A 24,923-nucleotide genomic window follows, 5' to 3' on the forward strand; every position below is an offset into this window, starting at 1 on the left:
CAGAGAATAACGATTTTACTTGAAAGTCGTGTACTTGTTATAATTTATAGCTGTCACAAAACCTGCTTAGATCTAAATTGTTTTATACCCAATACACGGTTTATCCATATTAGTCCGTTGTCGGTATAAAGATACCCCATGCAGTTAAGCCGGGTCATGGCATATTGTATACCTCTCAGATACATTTGGATCCTTCCAGTGGTTTTTGCATGTCAGAGTAACATTCTAACGTTTGCGATCTAAATTAAAGTAGATACAGAGCTTGAAATTATCAATTTAAGATGATTTTAACTTTTGAGAGGCATTCAATAAGACCTAACAGAATTCTCTTAGCTACAATCCTTTCTTTGGTCCTATTTATCCAAAGTTCAGTACCTACTTAACCCAGACGCGGAGCTGCAGACTACCTAGGCCTGCTAGGGGTTTATCTAGGCTCCGACTCCAAAAGTAGGAGTAGGAATGGGGTGGTTTTTAGTCAGTAAGAGTCTGATACTCTATCTCGCCTCACCCAAGACGGAAGAAGTCATTGGATGATTTTAATCATAACCCTTTAAAAAAAGTACCTATTTAAAAAAAACTTAATTTCCCTTACCTCAACTAGTTTGTACGTCTCAAACTCCTGCAACTGCCGCTGGAAGCCGAGGTTAGGGTTGGCAACAGCTCGGCCGGCTCGCACCACCTTCAGGGCTTCGCGCCACGTTAGCGGCGTCACCGACATTATGTACGCCACCGCTACTGTGACGCTGCGCGACATCCCTGCCAGACTGGGGAAAAAATAAAATACGATTAAAATATGACGATATGTACGAAACAATGATAAACTAAGGGATGAGCTTTAGATTTCTAGGCTTAGCTAGACTTTGGCTTCTCTCTCATCGAAGAATCAGCCAGGTCCATAATTACTTAGGATGGGTATTTGGAGCATTAAAATCAAAGTTTGAGTTTCCAAATAAATAATGTAAGCAAGTTCGCCAATACAGGTGGGGTTCCCTACCACTTGAGAACAATAAGCAGACCGTGTTATTTATTAAACTAATACACAATATTCCGAGAAAAATATCTTAAAACCTCCTTTTCACACGCAAAAACGATCCCTATTTCAAATAGACAACATTTGAAGAGTCCCAATTGGATTCAAACATATCTATAGTTTAGGTTTCAATAAGCCGTGTGTGCGCTAGAGATAAGCCGTTCTCGTCCGCTTCGAACGTGAGATAGCTGGTGTCGCGCACAGTCAACAGGCCCCCGGGCCGTGTTCGGACTGCAAGCGATGCGCTTTTACTGCACGATAAGATTAGTTCTAGATCTTCTAGATGCTCTCTGTAGGAAACTAGAAAGGAACTAATAGCTTTACATGAGGGAAAAGAGAGTAAAGTATCTAAGGAAATATCTAATGTTGATAAAAACTTATAGCAAATATATAATATCCGCAATAAGCATGCAACCGGCTGCCGCGCAACGTGTAGTGGGTTCGATTCCAATTGTGTGTTCCATAAGTTATTGTTGGTGTGGGTGTCATGTGTGCATGAATTTGTATGTTTGTGCACCCATGACACAGGAGAAAATAGTAAAGTGTGGTAACGTTTTGCCATTATAATTACCATTATGTAATGCCGGTTATAAATACCCATTTCCTTTATTAGAATTATGTATACCTATTTTACAATCTAGGTAAGCGAAAATGTTGCTGCTATTTATACGCTCAAGTCCCAAACGCCCCTAATCAACTTGACAAATTTTGTTCTTCCCGAGACGTCTGACGTCGTTATTAACAGTTTACGTATTTAGAACACTCCAATATTCTGCCAAAATTCTCTTCTAGAATATAATATAAGATGGTATATTCTGGATCATTGAAACTAAAAGCACCTAAGAGATTTGAAGTAGCAATTGCCAGTCGCAAGTTTGGAAGCACGCACAACTCCGTATCATTAAGTAAATCTGTGTACTTTAAACGTGGATTCGGTTGGCCATTATCTATCTCAGTCTTCATCTTAGGTACTTTCGTTTCTAATACTTGTAAGCAAAGCCGCGGCAAATGATGCATCATTAAAATCTTTCCTTGCTCCACTTTCATAACTCCTTAGCGTTCTCGAGGCATTCACAGTGGTTTCATGTTTACCAGACAAAGGCTAGGTGGTAATTAAAATATAAAAATGTGTCGGTGTTTAATTGGACAAGCTTTGTATAAAAATGAGAGCTAAAACATGTAGGGCATTTAGCCCGAGGATGTGGGCTCTGGCTTGTGGTTAAAATTACTGGACGTATTTACTCGTGTTTTACTTTTGGGTATATACTAAGTTTTTTATTAAAAAAGCTTACCGTACCCAATGAAATACTATTATATAGCTAAATTGGGTTAAGACTCAGTGCCAATCCTAACCTAGTTAGGCCTAGAAAAAGCCAGATGAAAGGACGAAAATAGCAAATAAGTGTGACTAAAAATAAATACAAGAACAAACACAAACAATGTGTGAATCAGATACGAAAATAACATCAGCTACATATGAATTTAATAAGTGACGTTAGACAGGATAACGCTTGTACATTAGGTACTTGTACATAATAATAACTGCGTACAAACGAGTATTTCTATAATACTTAGATACGTATTATTCGTAACTTTATTGGCACGATCGCAATAAACAGAACCCTTAGTACGAGTTTGCTTTACGTTTAAAGTAATCGAAACGAGAACGCGTTCGGCTCTCTGATTGGTTAGTTTATTAGAGCCGGCCAATCAGAGCGCTGAACGGGCTTTCGCTCTCATTCAACGTAAAGCAAACTTAAACTAAGGGTACAGATACGTACGTGTTTCTGATTTATTATATTTCGACGCGCGCCGACATTATGTGATTCTCACAAGTACTACACAGCACCCTTGAGGCTAAATCGTAGTTTAGTCATTCAGAACTTTGTAATGTTATTTATTCTGATACCCGATGTACCAACAGCTTATTTACTTTGGTTAAAAGTTTCCATGAATACACTCTTTATGTTTGTTGGCTAATGTTTGTGGCTAGCTTTCCCTGGGGCTACATTTATGAGTTTTGTCATTAAAAGACTTGCTTGATGATGTAAATATTAGTTATACGACTTTAAACACGCAAAATGATTCTTAAAAATGTAAGTTATGCATTGAGCGATTGAAACGTTTTATTTGGTTGAAAGGAGCTTTTAAAGAAATTAGACTGTATGCTGTCTGCTGTTGACATGTTTATTTTTCGTATATTTTTTACGACACATTATAAGTGGTATCATTTTTTAGTATGCAAACATTTATGGATAGATTTTTTATTTACCTAGGTAGGTACTATGCACATATGTAGGTACATGTATTAACTATTCTGTACATTGTTTAGTAACATCGTTGTGTTGACTACGTCTGTCGTCAGTCGGCCTTTTAGTAAATTATACAATAAATGAAAAAAAGGACTTAAATCAACATTCAATTTATCATTTATTCACTTTGTTAAAATTACGGCGGCGAAACAGTGGCGTTGTGCGTGTTCGACGGGACCACACTAAGCTTTGATTTATAAATGGGACCCATTACTTTCGACCTTAAAATCATTCACCCTTATAGTCTATTAATTCTATCTACTGTACATCGGGAGGTTTTCAATTTATCAAGCTTTGGGAAAGCTATCAGTATTACGAAATAAATAGTATGATCGTATTTTCTTCCTGAATTTCAAATTTGTTTAGTGCTTATAATGTGTTTAACTGGACTCAGAATATATGTGGTGTAATGTTACTAACATCTACTTAGCCATTTGTAGGTAAATAGGCACTTATACTCATACTCGAATATACACAATAAAGGTTGGTGTCTGTGTGCGTGACAAATGGAGACGGATTGTAAAACTTGTCACCACTTCTAATATTCTGATTGACCGCTACCAGTAGTCCTAAGACGTATGCTTGCAGTCTTTGAAAAAAAAATCAATTTACAAATTCATAAGCCCTGAAAACAATCACCCTGGAAAATAGAAATAAGGCAGATCGTTCAGAATAACTGCCTTGTAATCAGCCGAACTCCAAGCAATTTTAATGGTATTTGGTTTCGGAAATGATACGCCAAGAATGGCCTAATTGGCGACCGAGAAATATAATAGCCGAGTTCCTAAATAGCTTAATGACGAAGCGTTTTGGCGAAGCTATTATCGATTCTTTATATATTTTAAGAAGGGATCAGATTAAGAGTACTTATCCGTATCCAGTGAACGGGAATGAAAAGATTGACGACGAATATGAAACGTAGGAGTTAAGTATAGCAAGATCGTGATTGGGGTTTTGACATTCCATTATTTCTACCTATTCCTACGGGTGATTTACTGATGACTTTGTGCGAATGCTATCATGTTATAATGCACCCAATTATCTACAAGGTAAGTCACCATCTTCAGTTATTGTTACGTCAGTACCTATTATAATTATTTGATTCTAAACTCAAACTACTTCGTAAGTATAGACTGCACGGTTGGTGCGGTGAATGGGCAGCCGGTTGCCGCGCAGCGTTTAGTGGGTTTGATCCTCGCACAGAGCAAATTTTTGTCTGAACCATAACGTAGATTCGGGTCTAGATGTCATTGTAAACGGACCCACGACACTGGAGAAATCCAAGTGTGGAGGAAGGTTTAAAAAAAAGAAAAGAAAAAAGCATCTTGTTCTTGCACTCCCCTACTATAGGTAGAGATCTATAGGTACTCGTATACTTTCAGGTAAATATTACATTGTATAGCGGCATTACTGCCGTAATACACCTCTACCTACCCCTTAGGGGATAAAGGGCGTGATGTTGCTTGAATTACGGAGATGCGCGAATTGTGCTCGAAAAGTGACACTATGAGATCTGATTATCACTTAGCGAAATAATAACGCGTAACTTAATGGAATCCGCCGTAATGCGGTGCTAACTGTAATTCTCTGCGGTTCCGCTCGCGTCATCCCCGACACGAGTTCGATCGATCTTGTCGCTTTGGAAACTGGCCTTCCGATGGAAATCAATCACAGTTACAAATGTGGTTAGTTGCGAACCTAAAAAGCTAACATTCGTGCAATGACCATCCCCTACTTCGATAAACGAGACAGGTGTCGAAACTCTGACCTCGACGTAATACAGGAGATTTTGATGATCTTTTGTTTCAAAGATTGCGTAAGGAAAATGTATGATGTTGAATCAAATTCTACTTCGATTACTCGTCGATCCGAGTCCATAGAGATCGAGTTCCAATAACTCCTAAGTGTTAAGAATCAAATTTTACACCAGAAGAAATAAACTACACACGAACATGAATTCCGTCATTTGAGTAGTAGATATTTTCACATAGCTTTAGAAGATTATTAGTAAAAAAATAGGAGCAAATTTAATCTATCTATGACTTTCATGTCTATTGTGATAAAAAAGGAATTTTGGACAAAATTTTTTGTTAGGAGGTATTAGTACATAATCAACGATAAGCTGTTAAATATCTACGATACTTTCTATATCCACTTTCAAGTGATTCCTAACAACTGCCAAACACATGGGCCTAACTATATAAGGCCCTACAAAATATAACCTTCAAGTTCGATCCATCGTCGTCACATATCGCTTTTAGCCATCCTATTAAGAATTGATCGTTCCCTTCATAATGAGTAACGCTATCTACAAAGTTAACTAATAAAACGATGTGATACATTGGGGTAGCCTCGGATAACACAAATTGAAAATTAATGACCAATACAAAAACTTTTAACCTTAATCTTTAGTCCGCACTTTCCCAAAGATTTTCGGAGCCCACTTTAATATATTTTATTCATGTTCTATAAGATTTTACTTTACTTATATCTAAGTTCTTCGGTCGTCTAAAAGAAATGCCAACGATAAATCAAGAAGATAAAAGCACTTTGTTCTCTTTAAGAAAAATAGCGTTTTAGTAACATGGGAGCTTATGGCGCGGATACAATATACGAAAAGGGACCTAAAATATTTGAAACAGAAATAGGTTCAGATATATCTTTTTTATATATAACAGTGCAAGTACATATTTTCTTGTTTCAAAGGACAATTATTGTAACTACACAAGTCGTCCAACATTACAGCATAAAAAAGCTTGCTTTCAAACTTTGATACGTCAATGATTATTAGATACCAATCACTGGATGCATCTAAGTAACAACTGCACTAAAATGCTGTTTCTATCCATGTAACGCGACTCCATCTTACTTTATTGAATTTATCAAAATTGTATTCACGGAACGCCGTCAAAACCGGTAGCACCAAATATGTACTAAAAGACCGTTCCCTTAAATAAATAAAGACACCTTCAACCGTATCCCGTAGTGCATTACCCCTGAAAAGGGAAGGGCGATGGTGACCCTGAGACGTCAGAAGGGTGGAAATTTATAACGTAGCCGGGCTGCGAATTCATATTCTTGTTTTTTTATGAAAAAGCCCCATTCCCAGCCATAACTGGATATGTGTTATCCTATATTTTCGTTTCAAAACACGGTTGGTAAGCCTACCTATATAAACATATAAATATCTTCTTTGCTTGTATGTATGTAGTACAATAAAGTAATTCATAGCCTGATTAAGTTTTATAACTTTTCTTATTTTTATTTTTATATATTAAGCGCCTGTTTCACCACCTTTATGTAAGTTCCCGATAAACTCATCGGAGTAGTAGTCCATACAAATTATTGTTCCCGTAATGGCAATAGGCTTACATGGGAATTTAACACAAATGGTGAAAGGACATTGTATAGCGGCATGCCGTAATGTGCACCTCTGCCTACCCCTACAGTGATAAAAGGTGTGACGTTGCAATGTAAGTTATTAGTACGTTTTCTCTGAAAAACTTTTATACGTGTAAAATCAGATATGAATCTGCTGACAAAAATCTTCTACTAAAAACGCAAGACACCACATGTAATGTGGTAGATGGTAGGTAGGTACTAACCAATGTATGAGAACGTTTCCGTCCCTCAGCCGCGCGGCGTGTATGAAATCGTTGCACAGACTGAAGTACTGCGTCAGATTCTGCTCCGGCGAGTCCGACGCCATGATGCAGAGGTAGTGCTTGTCCTGTAGACAAAGAGAATTCATGTAAATATGACATAAATTATAATGATTGGTAACATAGCTTAGCACTGGTGAAAACGGACTCAGCTATGTTTTTATATGGAACTAGCGACCCGCCCCAGCTTCGCATGGGTGCAATAGTGATATATTATGCCTGTATTACACATATAAACCTTCCTGTTGAATCACTCTACCTATTACAAAACCCGCATCAAAATCAGTTGCGTAATTTTAAAGATTTAAGCATACAGACAAACAGACAAAAATAGCGACTTTGTTTTATACTATGTAGTGAAGACGCGTGGTATGGATGGCTTCACTACTATCGATACATCGCATACTTGGTGCTGCGCATCTTCCTCGCACAGCTACATTGCGGCGGTGCATCTTCATACCACATATTATTCTCTACAATTTACATAGCTTAGTATCGGTGGAAGCGATCACATAGTTTCACAGCTTAGCTATTACATCTTCGTCAGTATAGCTACATAACACATCTTTGGGAGAAAAGGACCCTTCAAGACCTCCTAATAAACACTAGTATACATATTCAAACAAGAAAACAACGACAATATTCCTAAGACTTCGTAACAAAGCAACGGATCCGATTTATATTTCATACAACACTTCGTATTTATACAATTTCAAATCCTAAATCTGCTCAAACAATCCGTAAACAAACCCAAAGTTGAGGAAACATTAATATAATCTGCTTTACAAACGTACCCGTTGTAAGCCAATCAAAATAGTCGATTTTAACTTCTAACCAAGTTACAACAAATACTAAGGCACTTACGTAAATTATTAATATTGTCAAACTTTTGTTTTGGCTGAGAAGTGGCTGTAGTTTGTGATGGAATAAGTAATTTGTGTGGTAGACCTAATTGTATAAATAATGAAGCAACCTTTTATTGCTCGAAGGGATAGGCTTAGGCTTAAGTTTCAAGTACTAAACACAATTCTAGACTTTGTGTTACCACTGACAAATGCGATATGGAGACATTTCTATAACTATCATGACTTGTTATTAAACTTGGGGATCGAATTCAGTACGCTACACGCCGTCGTTAATGTGCCTGTACCCTTAGTACAAGTTTGCTTTAAGCAAATAACTGTAGTAAACCAAATTCTTTACATTCCTCTAATAAAATTAATCAGACAACCAAGAAATATTATGTAGTTATTTAGACTAGTTATCATCATACAAAATGTTCATGAGATATTATTTCGATACTTTGTTTTGAAGGGAGAAAGTCATCCAATAACTTCTACTGCCTAGGGTGAGGCGAGAGGAAGTGTCAGACTTTTACTGACTAAAAACCACCCTGTTCCTACTCCTGCTCTCCGAGCCGGCGTGTCGGTACCCCCGCTAGGTAGTCCGCAGCTCATTATTGCGATACTTAAGTTTAAGTCCTAAGTTAGCACAGAATGCAAACGCAAAACTTAATAAATAAAAGTTAAATCGTGTAGAATTGGACAGAGAAATGAAAACTTAACTCCTACTTACTTCACCGGGCTTAAGTTAAGCTATTGTCGCCTTGTGGCTTCGGAGCTAAAACTTGAACACTACAATATTGTATCGTCGCTTCGAAACTTTCTCAAAAGAATTGAGAAATAAAGTAAAAATGTTAATCTCTTCTTGCACGTTCTTAGTTTGTAACATTTATTTCATGACAAAAGAAAATACTTAAAAAATAATAGTAAATAACTGATTTGTCCACTTTAAAAATTACCAAATGATGTGTTACAGTTTAAATGAATAGGATAGTTCCCTACTAATCACATACAAGTCAAATTTAATTTTGCAACGTCACGCCTTTTATCTCCGACGGCGGAGGTGCACATTACGGCACGTAATGCCGCTATACAATTTACACTCACTTTTCACCATTTGTGTTGTAAGTCCCATGTAATAGAAGGTAAGCCTATTACCACATGGTATATACGGATACCTATTACCAGTATATACTGGGCACAAGTCCAGACTCTGTGCTATTACTGAGAAATTTTCTAAAAACGGAAAATAAGCCCAGACTTTATGACGTTAACTTTATGACGTCATATTTTTTGCGTCAAATAGCAACACATGTATTTTGCCCAAATACTAAAATTAAATCAGACAATCTCACTGTCTGGTAAAATGGAACACGTCTATCTGCTATAAATCTCAGGGTTACTATGCCAAACAAGAAAGACAGAAGAATAAGACTAATCTAATAGACATAACGCGCACAATCCAATTTTCTTATTAAACTAACTTATGCCCGCTGCTTCGCTCGCGTGGACTTTGTGACTTTATTTTCTAAAATAAAAATAGCTTAAGTTATCCTTAGTACATCAGCTATCTGCCAATAAAACCATAAAAGTCCCGTCAATTTCCGACCTAGCGAGTTACTGGGGTTTCGGCTCGAAAAGCAGGAGTAGGAACGGGGTGGTTTTTAGTCAGTAAGAGTCTGACACTCCCTCTCGCCTCGCTCAAGGCGAAGGAAGTCATTGGATGATTTTCCGCCCTTAAAAAGTCATTTTAGAGATTAGCCGCAACAAATAGACAGACAGACAGAAAAAACAAATTGTTATAAACATTGTACGTATATTCATATGTATACAATGTGATAGGGGCGAGACTTCTAACCCGTTAAGGCTGAGTACTACATCTAATTTTATCGACAAAAAAAATAATATGGGGGTTGAACCCCTAATTGAAAATATTGAAAAATAGTGATTTTTTCGGTAAAAATAATTCACAAATGATTTTTTTCTCACCAAAACATTATCAAACATATGAAAAAGGTAATGAATTAGTTAGCCAAGGTTATTAGCTACCGCTTGTCGTTTTTTTTTGTTTCTACGACGCATACAACCTTTGATATCAAAAAAGTTAAAAAAATATTAAAATAGCCATAACTTTTAGGGGGAGGGGATTCGACCCCTTCGACCCCCGACTTTTGTCGATAAAATTAGATGTAGAACTCAGCCTTAACGGGTTAGAAGTCTCATCCCTATCACATTGTATATTAAAATAGACACTCCAATTTTATTTATTAGGTCTAAGTAATCTATATTTTACAGAGGTAAAACACTTACTAAATTTATAATTGGCAGATATTACCTACCTAGATCTATATTTATCTGTGCTGCTCAATCTAAGCCAGACTCCCTCCCAGAGGGGAAACTGCGAACTCAACTTCGTACATAACTATAGGAGGTAAGGAGGTATAATTCCTCCGAGGGAAATAAGCGGCTAGCGATGATGTGATTATAGATATCATAGATATGTACTGCCTACTATGTTACTATATGTACTTATGACTTGAGGTCTTTGACTTCGCGTGAACTGGTTCATTTCCTTCATTGTTTAATGGCATATTTCAAGGTATTACAGATGATTTTCCTGTATTTGTACATACGAAAATTCTATATTGTGGATTATATTAACGAAACTGTAATTATAATATTATTATTTAATATTTTTTTAAACAAACGTTGCCCCGCCCTAGAATTTTCTCCTGAGGCGTGGGTAAAACGTACAACAAACATACTCAAACATATCACACCCAGATGGTCCGTTCATGTCCGGTCCAATAGTTGGTCCGGTCCAATAGTTGTTCCGTGCGGGAATCGAACCCACTACACGTTGCGCGGCAGTCGGTTGCCCAGCCACCGCGCCAATCATGCAGTCAATTTATTTTTTTGTATTAAAAAGTCAAAATAAATTGTTTGTGTAGTGGAAATAAATTTAGGTGTTGTGTTTTTTTTCTGCACTCTATAAAGGCCAGAATTATTTTTAAGGGTTCTGAATTAAGCCATCATTACCGGTTATTCCCGAAAAGAAAACCAGAAACCTTACTACATTCTTCGGGTCGGTTCATATCTGACGGACGATGCGTCGCGTATTATCGGTCACGTAACGCCAGAACAGATAAATGCATAGAAAAGAACTTGACCGTTCACACTCGACCGATGATACGTTAGTACGACCGATGATACGTTCGACGTATTTTACGTCAGATTTGAACCGACCCTTATTTTTCGACATAAATTATTTGCCCGTAGCCAAAATTCAAGCACGTACGAAATAGTCTTAAAGCAAGCAAAAATAAAAAATAACATACTAAGCCTACAAGTGACGTAAATAACTTACATACATAGGGTATAAACAATGATATTTCAACGTTACCCACCGCCTAAGTATGATAGAATGAGAATTCGCGTGAAAATGAGGGTAGTTAGTGTGGGGTACCCACATTAGCAGGCCAACTTAAATAAATGATGACTGTGTCGTTGATCGAGTAGTTGGAAGAATTACTCGTGTGTTTCAGAACCCTTCAAATGGGTTATGAAACTGAGGTAAAATGGTATTTTCTTATTAAGTCTTTGACTGCCAATAGAAAACTGTTGAAGGCAAATCCTCCGCTAACGTCTGTCACCGGTGACCACCACGGCATCAATGTGTGTACCAATGAAAGTACCAATTTACCTCATGTAACAAATGTTTAATGAGGTAAATTGATACTTTCTAAAAAAATACTGATTACACTTGTATTTGATTATCTACATATTGCAAATTGACTATTTCACCGTTGCATTACTCTTTGTGACTTTGGTAAGTGGCTAGTTCGAATGTTCTAATATACAAGTAAACTTCATCGATGTTACTTTACCTCCCATTGAGTATTTATATCGTAATGGATTGCCTTCCTAGGTAAATGAATGAGTAAAGTGATTGACCGTTATGTACGAGCAAGGTACGAGCAGCAACAAGCATGGTTTGAAACCCATATAACATACTTTTTTTATCATATTAATTTTTTATGCTTATTGGTTTTTTTTATCGGTGCAAATAAACTGTTTTTCTTTCTTTATTTCTTTCATATCGAAAATATTATTATTAGAATTTTCTGTTTTATAGTTTCGGTGCATAAGTACATGACATAAACAACAAAACTGACAGCCTCGTTGATCGAGTGTTCGCAAATGCGACTGCCGTACAAGGGGTCTCGGGTTCGATTCCCGGGTCGGGCAAAGTATTACTGGGCTTTTTTCGGTTTTTCGCAAATTTCTCAGTAGTAGCACGGAGTCTGGAATTGTGTCCGGTATATAGCAATAGGCTCACCCCCTATTACATGGGACTTATAACACAAATGGTAAAAAGTGAGTTTAATTGTACAGTGGCATTACGTGCCGTAATGTGCAGATGCACCTCTGTCTACCCCATCAGGGATAAAAGGCGTGACTTTGTTGTTGTTGATTTTCGGTGTTTGATTTTATAATAATACAGGCATAAGTACATGAAATGAAATAACAAAATTCAGTGCTATATTTAGACTAGTATATTTTTATATCTGCGGAACAATTCTGTTTCTCGCTCCCTCGTACCCACGTGGGAGACAGGACACCGGGGTGGGTTTCAGTCAGTAAGAGTCTGACAGTCCTTTTCGTCGTCTCCAGGCGAGAGGGCTCCATGAGAATTCCCCAAACTGGGGTAAAATGGTATATTTTTAATTATAAAAAAAAGTTAGGGTCAAATTTTCTAATCAGTGGGGTGGAGGATATCTACGCCTCCGTGTAACATTGTCCCGAAAGTTCAGAGACCGCACACGATATGATAATTATTAAAACTATTACACATTATGAACACTCGAATTGTCTGTCTTTATCTTAATAAACAAATACAACTGCAACTAGGCTAATTAATAATTAATTCATACACATACATATAGACACTAACTTAAAACCGTGGGGTAGCTTAGAACAGCCTTACCCCCCTACTGTCTTCCTGATTAGAAACGGACCCCATATTACAATCTCAAAATGTCGACCACATGCTATGTAAGTTGAAAACTTTGCTAGCGCGATTTAGACTCTTGTTCGAAATTCGAATTCAAAAATGGGGTTGATTCTTTTTTTAAGTGTAAGGGTTAAAGATTTTTGGGGTTGCATATATTTTTTGTGGGTTTAGTTCGGTTATTATTCACTTATTAGAATTTAGAATAGATATTATTTAGTAATGTCATTTTTCATTTCAGTTATTTGTGTAATTTAATTTCTTTGCAAGTATAATTAAATAACTTAGGTGTATGCTCGGTATTAAAATTATACCCTACCACATTTTAAGAACACTTAAAAAAACAACAAATACAAACCAGAAACAAAAAGCATTAATTATTTCAACCTACCCACTTCACAGACATATATTTTGCACACAACGACCCACTTGGTAGAAAAATACGTAAACAAAACAATTACTTCGATACTGTCAACTCGAATAACATGAGACACGGTGATTCGATTTTTAGGGTTCCTTAGTGACGCGGACCCTCATAAACTTGATAGAAATGACCCTATCTCAATCACGTCCACAGTCGCAGGTACAATGTGGATTGTCACTGGATCGCTGTAATTCCTACTTACCTTACATTTTATTGTTACATTGAAGATATATTGGGACAATCTGTACATAAATTATTAATTTACCTAAAGTTAGTAAACAAATTTATTCGATATTCAACTGTAATTATAAAGGTAATAAAGTTGAAAATTACGGTAAAGAGTTTCAAGATTATACAATGTACCTATTCTAAGTATGTAAATTGTATTTAGCAATAAAAAATATGAAAACGTTACTGATGCAGTGTATCAATTAGATTTAGATTTTTATTAAACGTTGCCTATACTATGATTTTATCCTGTGTCGTGGGTGCGTTTACAAACATATAATTTCACATGCACATGACATCCAGACTCGAAACAACAATTTGTGGATCACTCAAAGAGTTGCTCCGAACCCGCTACACGTTACGCGACAGGCGATTGCCCAACCACCGCGCCATTCAAAAATATATAGGTATTATAGGTGGATAATTATTTGTACTTATACTTTACAATCCACGATTAATATAATAATACGCATGATGATATGAAACATTCCACTTTTACAAAGAAATATTAATGCAAAAACGTCATAACTTCATAATAAATGTGTTTCGTTAAGTTTTAATTACAATAAACACCATTAACAATAGGAGTTGGCTTCATAACTCACTAACTTTCTAAACATTTCAATTTCAAGTTAAATTACCCTGTTTTCGGTTACAGGTATTGTTAAATAACATAGTAATAATTATAATAACAGAACTTTATCAAACTATTGTTTATACCTATTACAAATACGTAACGCATTTTAACTATGAATTTTCTATATAGAATGTAGATAGATTGGTATGTTTTATTTGCTCATAACTTTTAAACAATAGGGTAGATGACTAATTTTTATATTAATGTCCGTCTTGTAGATTGTTTTAAAACATTAAACACGTACTTTTAATTTTCTTACGGAAACAAATACTTTCGAAGATATATCGTGAGACGTCACTTCTAGGTACATTGTAAGCGTAGAAATAAAAGTGTGTGTGAAGAATAAAATTATTGCTGATAGTTATAATTTACTGTTACAAAAACTTCAAAAAGTATTTTGTTTATGTAAATCTAGCTCACCCCGGCTACAACCTGTGACCTTAAGAAACTAGGTCCACATACAAAAATATCTAGATACCTCTGACTTTACACTGGTACATGAACAAAGGCTCTAAATCAAAATATAAATCTGTCATAAACGTCACAAAAGTCTAGGAATAATAGCATAGACAATTTATAGGTTTTCAGATTGAAATCAAGCATGCAACGCTGTGACGTCAGCCAGAATGGAAACAGATGGTTATCGACTTAGAAATAAATATATTTTGTAATAAAAATGACTAGTTCGTTACTTCGTCAGTCTAGCTTAAAGACTAGGTCCTGAGTTCAAACAATATTAGGGAAAGGTGGAATTTAATTACAAAATTCTCAGTTATTTACCATATTTCAAATAGATAGTATTTTAAATTGTGCCGAGTATTAGGCAATGCCCTTTTTTGAGAGAGGAATATCATCCACTTGACTTGTAGTTGAGGCGCCCGCGCGCTTACTGCTCACCGACAGCGAGTTGGCACCTTGCAGGCGATGAAACGTAAGCATGCTGGCAGCTAGCGGTAACCACAATTCGAAACAACGCCGTATCGGAGTAAAATCGGAGCCGTGCTCGTTAAGTGTGTTTTAACTACTAGGTTAACAGCAACTACACTCCTGCTTTCCCCTAAAGAGACCAAGGGCGTGGTATTACGTAACAGTTGACTGTGAAGCTGTAGCCATTGTATTTTGATTCCGATTTCCAACAGCTTAGTCTCACCGGATTGTAGCTCCAATTTCGTATAGCGGTTTACGAGAAATCTTATTGTTTGTAAGCATCTTGCCGTTAAATCCTTTGCTGCAAGCTTTTTGTCCTAAATTTGGGGATGAACATTTAATTTTCAGCGAGTTTAATATTAATGAAGGAATAAACTACGATTAGCATTATTATACATTATAATATCGCCCGCTTCTCACGCATGACGGCGCGTGTTCCTACTTACGGCAAGTACCAATATGACTTTTTCCGTTATTTAAACACCACTAACTCTAATAAAAGCAAGTAAGAAATTAAGTTATAACATACAAATTGCTGAAACCTAAGTACAAGGTTGAACAATGTTCGTACAAATCGTTAAACGTAAAAAATATTTATCCAATAATTAGTTTAAGTAAGTATAGTATTTACTTAAGTTGGTACTGAGCCTTAAGAATTTCATAATTAGAGGTAGGCATATAGATTGAAGAAATAAATTCTTCAATCTATTATGAAATAGAAGTGTTCTTCTTAAATATTGCTGCAATAAAAACGTACCTTATTCATACAGACCGATGATTAGTTATTCAATATCGGAAATTCGTTAAAAAGAGAGCATCGGTCGGAATAACTTATGAGAAATCTGTAGGAGAGTGGAATACGTAATGAGTTTTGCACCACATCTCTAGGGGTGCCCGCAGTAACGATACAATAGGAATGATGACGGAGTATGAAAATTAAAAATCCATTTAGTCCGTCAGTTAGGTAATGAAAATATATTAGACACGTATTTTTTTTTATTTTGCCATATAAGATAACAATACTTAGGTAAAACGAATCAAAGTTTAGAAGTGGGATAAAATGTACCTAGAAGTGACGTCACGCGATATTTCAAATCAATATATCTTCGAAAGTATTTGTTTGTTTTAAATTAATCTACAAGACCGACTTTCAAATAATAATTAGTCATCTTCCCTATTCATTTTACATAAGACATTACAGTGCTCTCTGTAAAGTCGGATATCAGAAAAACTTGTTTATGAACTGTGTATGAAGTAAGTACTTATTTACTTGATATAAGATACGTACTGAGGTAATTACTAAATTAATCTCACAAAAATGATGCGACCTGTGTTACTTTGTATCGGATCACACCAATTGATTTCAGCTGGCACCTTGGTTAAGACTACGGTGCGGTGCATAAGCGCTCTTAGATCAGATTACGTTCAATTCAATCTTTAAGTCAGGTTAGCACACTCTCATGTCAAACATGTATATTTCATACAATGATTTGATAAGTACCTCTTCAAAACTTGCTGTTAACTCGCTGACTGTCGCTTCGGTCAGCATCAGAGCCAAAAGCATTAATTTGCATACTGAAGCTTCGTCCGAAACATTGAATATTCAAAAAGTTTGACTTCGCTCATTCCCAAAACACCCGTGTGGGGAACCCACTGGTTATTTTATGTAGCCACTTGAGGCAACTTTAAACGAAGGCTTTAATATTCCACTGTGGAACCCTAAAGGTCATGGTTCCGTTCGTTAATGCACAATGAGTCATGAAAACGGTTTACATTGTTGCGGTAGAAAAATTATTGAAATTATTTCGGATTCGTGGAAGCGGGTAGGGTAATGCGGTTACAATGAACGTTGATTTAATTTTAATAAAATCACTACAATACTTTAGTTCGTGGTTGCCAATTAAAATTGTGTGTTTGGTATTTTTATTTTGTGTTATTTTCTAGTTAATTTCTTTTCGTAGTAAAGCTCTTTTAGGCCATGACTCGGCAAAACTTTGTACCGCCTCAAACATTATTTTCTCACCTTTTAAACCTTCCCTGGACTTCCACAAATTATTCAAGACCAAAATTAGCCAAATCGGTCAAGCCGTTCTCGAGTTTTAGCGAGACTAACGAACAGCAATCGAATTTTATATATAGAGATTATGGAAGATTGTTTCTTACTAATAAATAAAGTTTACCTATAAACAGTCTTAAAAACAACAATTGGTTCAATCTGGATATTAAGTTAAATGAAGCTCGGTCTGTTTGTCCAAAAGATTGATGAGTTACACTAATGGCCGCACGCACCTTTAACCAGAGAATTATGCGGAAACGTTAGCATCAGTTGTATGGCGTGTTATTCAATAAAAATGAGTTAACGACCCCTTAACGCAGGGGTGAGGCAACCCTTTTTCTTTGAACAATAAACACGATGTCACTTGATGATAACATTTTTATGCTTAGGTAGGTACAAGGGGTTCAAATTCTTTGTTGAAAGACCATTTTCTTATGGAATTTGTTGCTACATTTTTATATTGTCACTTTATGGTGTTTTTATCACGATGCATGTTTGTGCTTGTTTTATCAAAGAGGTTGCGTTTAGTCTCTAGTTCACATAAAAATCTTAACTATTTTTATTGTGCTTAAAAATAACTGACATTTATATAGGATATCTGGAAGTTCATTACACTTATTTTTTAGTTAGATACTTTAGAGACAGAATATGTATAATATAATAACAGAATTGAAATTATGACAACGACTGAAATTGTAAAATACTTAAAAGCATTTTAAACTGGAGTTTATATCGTGCGCTGTGTCCGTGTAAATGAGGGAAAGAAAAAGTAATACAAACAAACTCGAACAGATAAGCAAAAAAAGTCAAACATGTTTAAATTTAATTGAACAGGATAATTTAGAAAACACCGTAAACAGTTTATAATTTCCATTTATTTTGTGTAAATTAATTTTTACGAAGAAATAAATAAAGTTTCTTTTCAATTCTTCAAATAAACATGCTTAAACACTTTAAGTAATTTACCACAGTTCCCTGGACTGTAATTTCACCAGATCAAAAAATATGAAAGGATACCTACTTACGTGTTTCTTTATAAATATTATCTGACAGATAAATAAGGAACTAATTTTGATAACATGTGAAATTAGTTCCTAAAACTTGAATTTAAATTTTTATTACGAGAATTCTATTATGCTATAAAAACCAATTGAAATAAAACTGAATACTTATATTGAACCTTTCAAACCTTAAGTTAAGGTTTGAATTCCAATGACAGGTTTCGTAAAAAGTAATGCAAATTACCTCACCCTCTTCGTACTCGTTAGAGTTCTTTATCAAAAATCTTATTTAAATAGAACTACGTAGTCTTGAAACAATGCCTTTTAAGATGGTCTACGTTTTATTTATTACTTCATTCTTCATAGATAAATGTATGTACATTTTCTCGTTTAAGACTTTGAGGTATGGTATATGTAAGACATAAATAGGTTCTATGATGTGGCTATTTCGTTGGTCAAGTAACCTTACTAACTATTAACTAGCCACTTACTAACTACTACTACTATATAACTAACTAATTACATGCGACTACTCATCAAGGAGTCGTGAGTTCAATACCCGAGTCTAGTAAAGTACCTATTGTTGGTTTTTAGAAGATTTCGTCAATACATTACAAATTCTCATCATACACCTTGGAGGATTAAACAGTGTGACGTTATCATAGGCCTTTTTTTGAGGGGGGAAAAACACCCAATGTATTCTTTCGCCTTGGTTGAGGTGGAAGGAAGTGTCAGACTCTTACTGACTAAAAACCACCCCGTTCCTTCTCCTGCTTTGAGCTGGAGCTCTGGTAACCTGTTACGTTATCCGCAGCTCCGGGCGTTATCATAGCCCTTGATCCACATAATATACAGCACTATTTATTCTTAGCAGGACGGGGCACACGCCGGTACGGTGCAGTGCCCTTGTAATGGCGCATGGAATCTCTTTACACAACAAACAAGGAGCATGAAGGTCGATTTAGATGTAAACCTCTTTAAAGAAAAACAAAAGAATAACAACCACAGTCCACAACATTATCCACGCCGTACGTCTTTATAATGGAGACGCAGGGTATCACACTAATATTATATGATAAATGTGAAAGTTCGTTTGTTTGGATGTTTGTCAGTCCATCACATTGAAACTACTGAACAGATTTTGATAACATTTGGTATAAAGACAGGGTATGAGCTGACTTTTGTAATAGGATACTCTGTATTCCATGTGAACGCGGGCGAAGTCGCTGGTAGAAGGTAATGAAATATAATTATAACACCAATTTAAGTGTCCTTTAATAGAAGACACGCCCATTGTCCTACTATGGATATAATAAATATTTCTATGTGTCCTACATTAGATTGAATTTCAGACTACAAAGTACATTCTGTGCCACTAACACCGAAAAACACTTTAACAACGAACTAATTAGATAATGGACAAAATCTGGGTGTGCTACATAAATCCGTATTCATTACAAAAAAAAAAACACAAACTTATGTCTCTGCAATTAAAAGGCGCGCTTTTATGACGTTTGTGGAGTTGAACAATTTGGCGGCCATATTTGTTTTCCTTGCCGCCATTTAATCAAGTTTTATTGCCGCTTTATTATGTCTAAGTAAGAAGAAATGTCGTAAATCTGGTGGAAGAGGGCCATTAATGACGGTTTACTGATACTTGCATTCATCGCCACGTTTAATTAAGTTAGCATGCTTCATTGATATTGTTGTTTATACGTTTCACTCGAGTAGAAAGTGTTGGAATCATTTCTTGAACTTGAATCGTTTAATAAGTGGTTATGCTGATCTTAGGAATGATGAGTAATGATTTTATTGCTATACGTATAATAAAACAATAGATTATATTATGATTCGTTAGACCAAGAATACAACAATAGACTGCTGCGGACTTTTTTTTTATTACCGTAGCTTCGGCTCGAAGAAGCAGGATCCTACCTCCTACGGGGTGGTTCCGGAGCTGCGGACTACCTTCCGGAGCTGCGGACTACCCAGCGGGTTTACCGGGGCTCCGGCTCGAAAAGCAGGAGTAGGAACGGGGTATTTTTAGTCAGTAAGAGTCCGACACTCTCTGTCTCCTCGCCAATGGCGGGAGAAGTCATCGGATAATTTTCCACCCTTAAAAATAAATAAATAAAAGACTAGAAAACGAATAAACCACGAAATAAACAAAGATTCGCCTTATAATACGACCACAGATTGAGATTTCGTTTACCCCCATTTCCCACTGCGACACCGCTTATTTGCGTAGGCCCTTAATTGAAGGCGAAAGTCGTTAAGGAAAGGGAAATACTTTGAGGAAGTGTTTTATGCAAAACCAGTTGCTTACTATGCATGAAATATTAATCGATAATGGCGACTCGATGACACAGTCGAGGTTGAATAAAATTATCGGTTCCTCAAGTTCTTACTGTAGGAAACTTCTTCCTATTATGTATCGGACAGACTATTCTTTTTTGTGAATTCTGTTTAGTGTTTCAGAACTCATAACTTAAAGATTAATAAGTGTTTAGTTGTGCGTTTTCCAAAGATCCAACTCTGATCCTATACATATTTTGACATTTTGACATAGAATATATTTTTTTAGCAAGTTTCGATAGAGTATTTTGAAATTTTGTTCATAATGACGTACTTAACGTCCATGGCAATTTTTAGCTCTCTTTATATTAAAATCAAATTATCTATCTTGACCCTAACCCAACTACCCAAGGGATGAAAGTCTGAATATTCATAACGACAAGGACAAATATGATACATTACAAAAAAACTGCTAAAAGTCCATTGTGAAGTTTTCAGGTAAATATATTATGAATATAAAGTTTATATTGGTAGCAATTACTTACAATATAACGGTGAGGAAAGAACACAATAATTTTATCGATCTTACTTACGTCACCGCCGCGCTATTAAAGGAGCGATAATGCGACATTAAACATCTGTCGGGTTCATAAACTGGGACTGTACTTTGATCTGTAAACCGTATTGTGTACATAAGTGTTATATTTGTACATTACATAAATTGTTACAGTTCGTCGCTGTGATTCATTGCCAACTTTAATAGGTAATAGTAGCCAATTACTCTTATAATTGCTACTGTATTAGGTTGCTATGTAGCTGTGCGAAGAAGATGCGCAGGTCGAGTATACGAAGTATCAATAGTACATAGCACACATCTATAGCACGCATCTATAGCACGCATCCATAGGAAGCATCTTTTCATATAAAAACATAGCTTAGCTGTGTCCGTTTCCACCAGTGCTATGCTATGTATACCAATGAATATGATTTGTGGAAGCCAAACGCATCCACAGCAACATAGCATAGCACATATCTAGTGTAAAAGCTCCTTTAACATGATAATCACCTAAAAGCACGACTAGCGGAAGATTTGTTTTCTATAACCCCGTAGGTAAGTCCTAGTCTAGCTTAATCGATTACTGAATTAATCAGTCAAGAAACTTTATAATATCCCTTAATCTACACCAGCACCCCCAACAGCAAAAAACGCGATATCCCTCTATAATTAATAATAACAATCAACAGAAAGCCCTCTTAAGAACTCGTTTCAACATGATACAACAAGTAATTGTTTATTTAAGCCCCACGGAGTAAACTTAAGATTGCCACCGACAGCGCAGAGGATTAGGCCTGTGGTTATATTACAGGTAAACTGAATTACTGAGTAGAACCTCTTAGAATAATTAACTGTGACTAACGTGCCTAGTGCGAGTTACTTACATTAACGCGATTGACACTTTTACGACGTTCGGCGCTCTGATTGGCCTGCTCAAAGTTCATCAACCAATCAGAGGGCTAAACGCGGTAACGTGTCGGCCGTGTTAATGTAAGACAAACTCGCATTAGGCACTCTGTAAGTGCTATAACCAACGTCAACACGACTTTGCTCTTAGCGTTATAGTTTCTAGAATTGTATTTAGAAGGTTTTGGTGGATGAATCTGGTCAGGTCATTGACCTGAGGTTATGTTCAGCTATATTAATTGCCTCTTAAGTATTCGCAAGGGATAGTTAGGGACCCAAGTTGTGTTGTCATTTAAGTAAGGGTGTGCTTTAACGGTAATTTGCATAAATGTTAGTTAAAATCGATGTCGTATACATATATAGGTGCTTTCTGAGATTATGTAGACACCACTAACAAACGGTGAAGGAAAATATTGCGAGGAAACCTGGGCTTAATTATAAGTTTGTAATCGACAACCTACACTGAGCAAGGGTGGTGATTAATGCTCAAACTTTCTCCTTCGTGTAAGAAGAGGCTTTTAGTCAGCAGAGGTCACTTATAGGCTGTTGATGACGATGGTGATTGAAATTGATGTTTATCAGTCATGTTTATAGTGTCTCTTGTACCTTGATAATAAGCTTTGTATACAACACACAGATGGTGAATATAAAATCTCCCAGTTTTTTAGTAGGAAACCAATGTAATCATAGCACCGTATTTATCACAACTTCAATTCAGAAAAATACCGCCCTCATTCTGATATTGTTCAAAAATACTGGATAGATTTCAGTTGGGACTTCGCAGACATATTTCAAGAACAACAAAAGAATAAGTCAACCAACGAAGTAGTTGGAAAATATTATACTCCAACCGTTTTCGGATACCGACTTCATACAATGTATTCATTTTAATATTTCTTTACTCATTTTAGTTTTGTCATGTATGGAAACTAAATAAATAAAAAAAATCATGTAATCTTATTCCCATTTTTACCCGATAATATCAATTTTCACATTTCGTAGCACCTACTACGGTATTTCGTAGCCCGTCGTAGCCGTAGCTATTTGCTACGAAAATAATCTATAAGTAGAAATCATACCACAGTCTATTTGTAAAAAAAGTTCTTTCTTTGTGTAACGAAATATAGACTTTATCCCTATTGTTATAAAAGACAAATTGGCAATAAAAGTAGAACGTTTACAGAAAAGTACAACAAGCTGTTTTTTACTTGGAACTAGGAGACTATGACCTGTAAAAGGGTCAGGACCTAATAACGTGCTCTGTATACTTAAACCGAGAATAGAAGTAATATTCTCGTAACGCAGTGTTTAAGGCTTTTTATTATTATTTGTTATTCAATTTATGGTTCGTTGAGAGTTTTATTGCACACACAACTTGATTTAAGATGAATAATATGATTTTTTTTTAAATATAAGCCGGTAAAATAGCAGACGGATCACAAGTGCGTTGCCGACCTTTTGGGGGTTAGGAATTAAAGGGTTGTTGGGTAATCAGGGGTTTGGAAGATTGGGAAGAGGGGAAATACAACGCAAGCGCATGTCGGTCGGACCATTCGTGCCAAAGCCTAGCTTTCCTATACTTATTCACTTGTGATCTGTCACAATTAAAAGTATTTCGCGTTGACGGCGTGACGAGATGCGCTGTCAACTATTGAAATACGCAATACTTTGTTAACTCAACTTAAAGTTACTATTTCCTTCCTACATGTCTTTCAGAAAATCTTAAAATTACCTTTAACGACCGCCATAGATATTAGTATGACAATTAACATCTGGGTCTAAAAATATCGTTTAAAAATAAATCCTATATTTAAACGGCCTTTACCCAAGGTTTTCCTATCCCGTAACAGCAGATCCTATATAAGGAGTAAATATATTCCTGGTTGTCCCCATACTGAGTTTATCGGAAGATTATACAAATACTCGAGTCTCAGCCCCTTTTCTATCAATTTTGTTCGTTAAGCTCCAACGGTTTTTTCTTTTCTTCGCGGCAAATGTGTTTGAATTATGAGATTCTTTTATATGTTTTATGTAAAATACACACGACGTTTTCTTTTCATTCATTCTCGTGTGATTCGTTTGTATTTTTATTCGAAAATGTTATAATAGATTCCTTTGTGTGTTAACTTCTTCGTCTTTAGCCTAAAGTTTGTTAAAATAACATCACACTATGACAGTCTTAATAATATTATACATGTGTTAGTTTGTTTATTTGGATGTTTGTCCGTTAATCACGCTGAAACTATTAATAATGATGATTTCAATGAAATTATTTATACAGACATGACATCCCAACAAGCAAAGTAATCCTATAAGGAAATATTATAAGTCTGTCACTACTAATAACGCTCTTGTAAAGGCATTGCGGTAGACTTTTTAACTTATAATAGCATTTGCCAAGCCTTAACATACTCAAGTGCATTTGTTTTTATATCTCGGTCTTGTAGTTCGCTACAAGACTGATCTCTAAAACATTTATAGGACATTTTTACTAGTAATAGCATTTCACAAGCATACATATACTCAAGAGTAATAGCCTTTATAACTCAGTCTTTTAGTTAACTATAAGATTATCTTTTAGGACACTTTAAGGAATAAGTCTCCTATAATTGTTTGAAGTAAGACTAAATAATCCTGAATAATATTTTGATCCTATAGTAGCATTTTGTGAGAGAAAATGATATTATAACATACTTAGCTGAAACGATTACAAGTTTGTGCCATCATAGTCTTGCTCGAGACTCTTTTAAATCTAATAGTACTTAAAAAGAGAGCTATAAGATCAAAAAGGTTTATAAGATAGTAGATCAATCACTTTACTAGTAAACAACAGGATCGGGATATAAATCAAGCGCGTCAAGTGCAAACACAGGTGAAGTAATTGAGGGTTCCGCGATCAATAATATTTTTTCACCCTTTTCCCACTACTCAGAAAGTAAAGAAGTTGAAAATTGGGAAGAAGAATACGATTTAAATAACGCAGAGACCACTGACTATAAAAAAATAACAAATGTCAAAAAAAAAATATTATCCGAT

At 35.8% G+C, this 24,923-nt stretch overlaps 1 protein-coding gene across 2 annotated transcripts in view; it reads right to left on the minus strand.

The window, feature by feature from the left end:
- LOC118272639 (dual specificity protein phosphatase 22) overlaps nucleotides 1-24,923 on the minus strand; it is a 63,062-nt gene that overhangs the window by 12,505 nt on the left and 25,634 nt on the right. For both annotated transcript variants that reach the window (XR_004783380.2, XM_035589258.2), the window contains exons 3-4: nucleotides 6,948-7,072; nucleotides 593-764 (exon numbers count right to left, since the gene is read on the minus strand). Coding sequence is in view for 1 of the 2 variants with exons in the window: in XM_035589258.2 (XP_035445151.1) it covers nucleotides 593-764; nucleotides 6,948-7,072 (297 nt within the window). In the remaining variant the exon portion in view is untranslated. The remainder of the gene's footprint in view (nucleotides 1-592; nucleotides 765-6,947; nucleotides 7,073-24,923) is intronic.

The sequence above is a fragment of the Spodoptera frugiperda genome, chromosome 4 (genome assembly GCF_023101765.2).
Source record: "Spodoptera frugiperda isolate SF20-4 chromosome 4, AGI-APGP_CSIRO_Sfru_2.0, whole genome shotgun sequence".
Taxonomy (NCBI): domain Eukaryota; kingdom Metazoa; phylum Arthropoda; class Insecta; order Lepidoptera; family Noctuidae; genus Spodoptera; species Spodoptera frugiperda.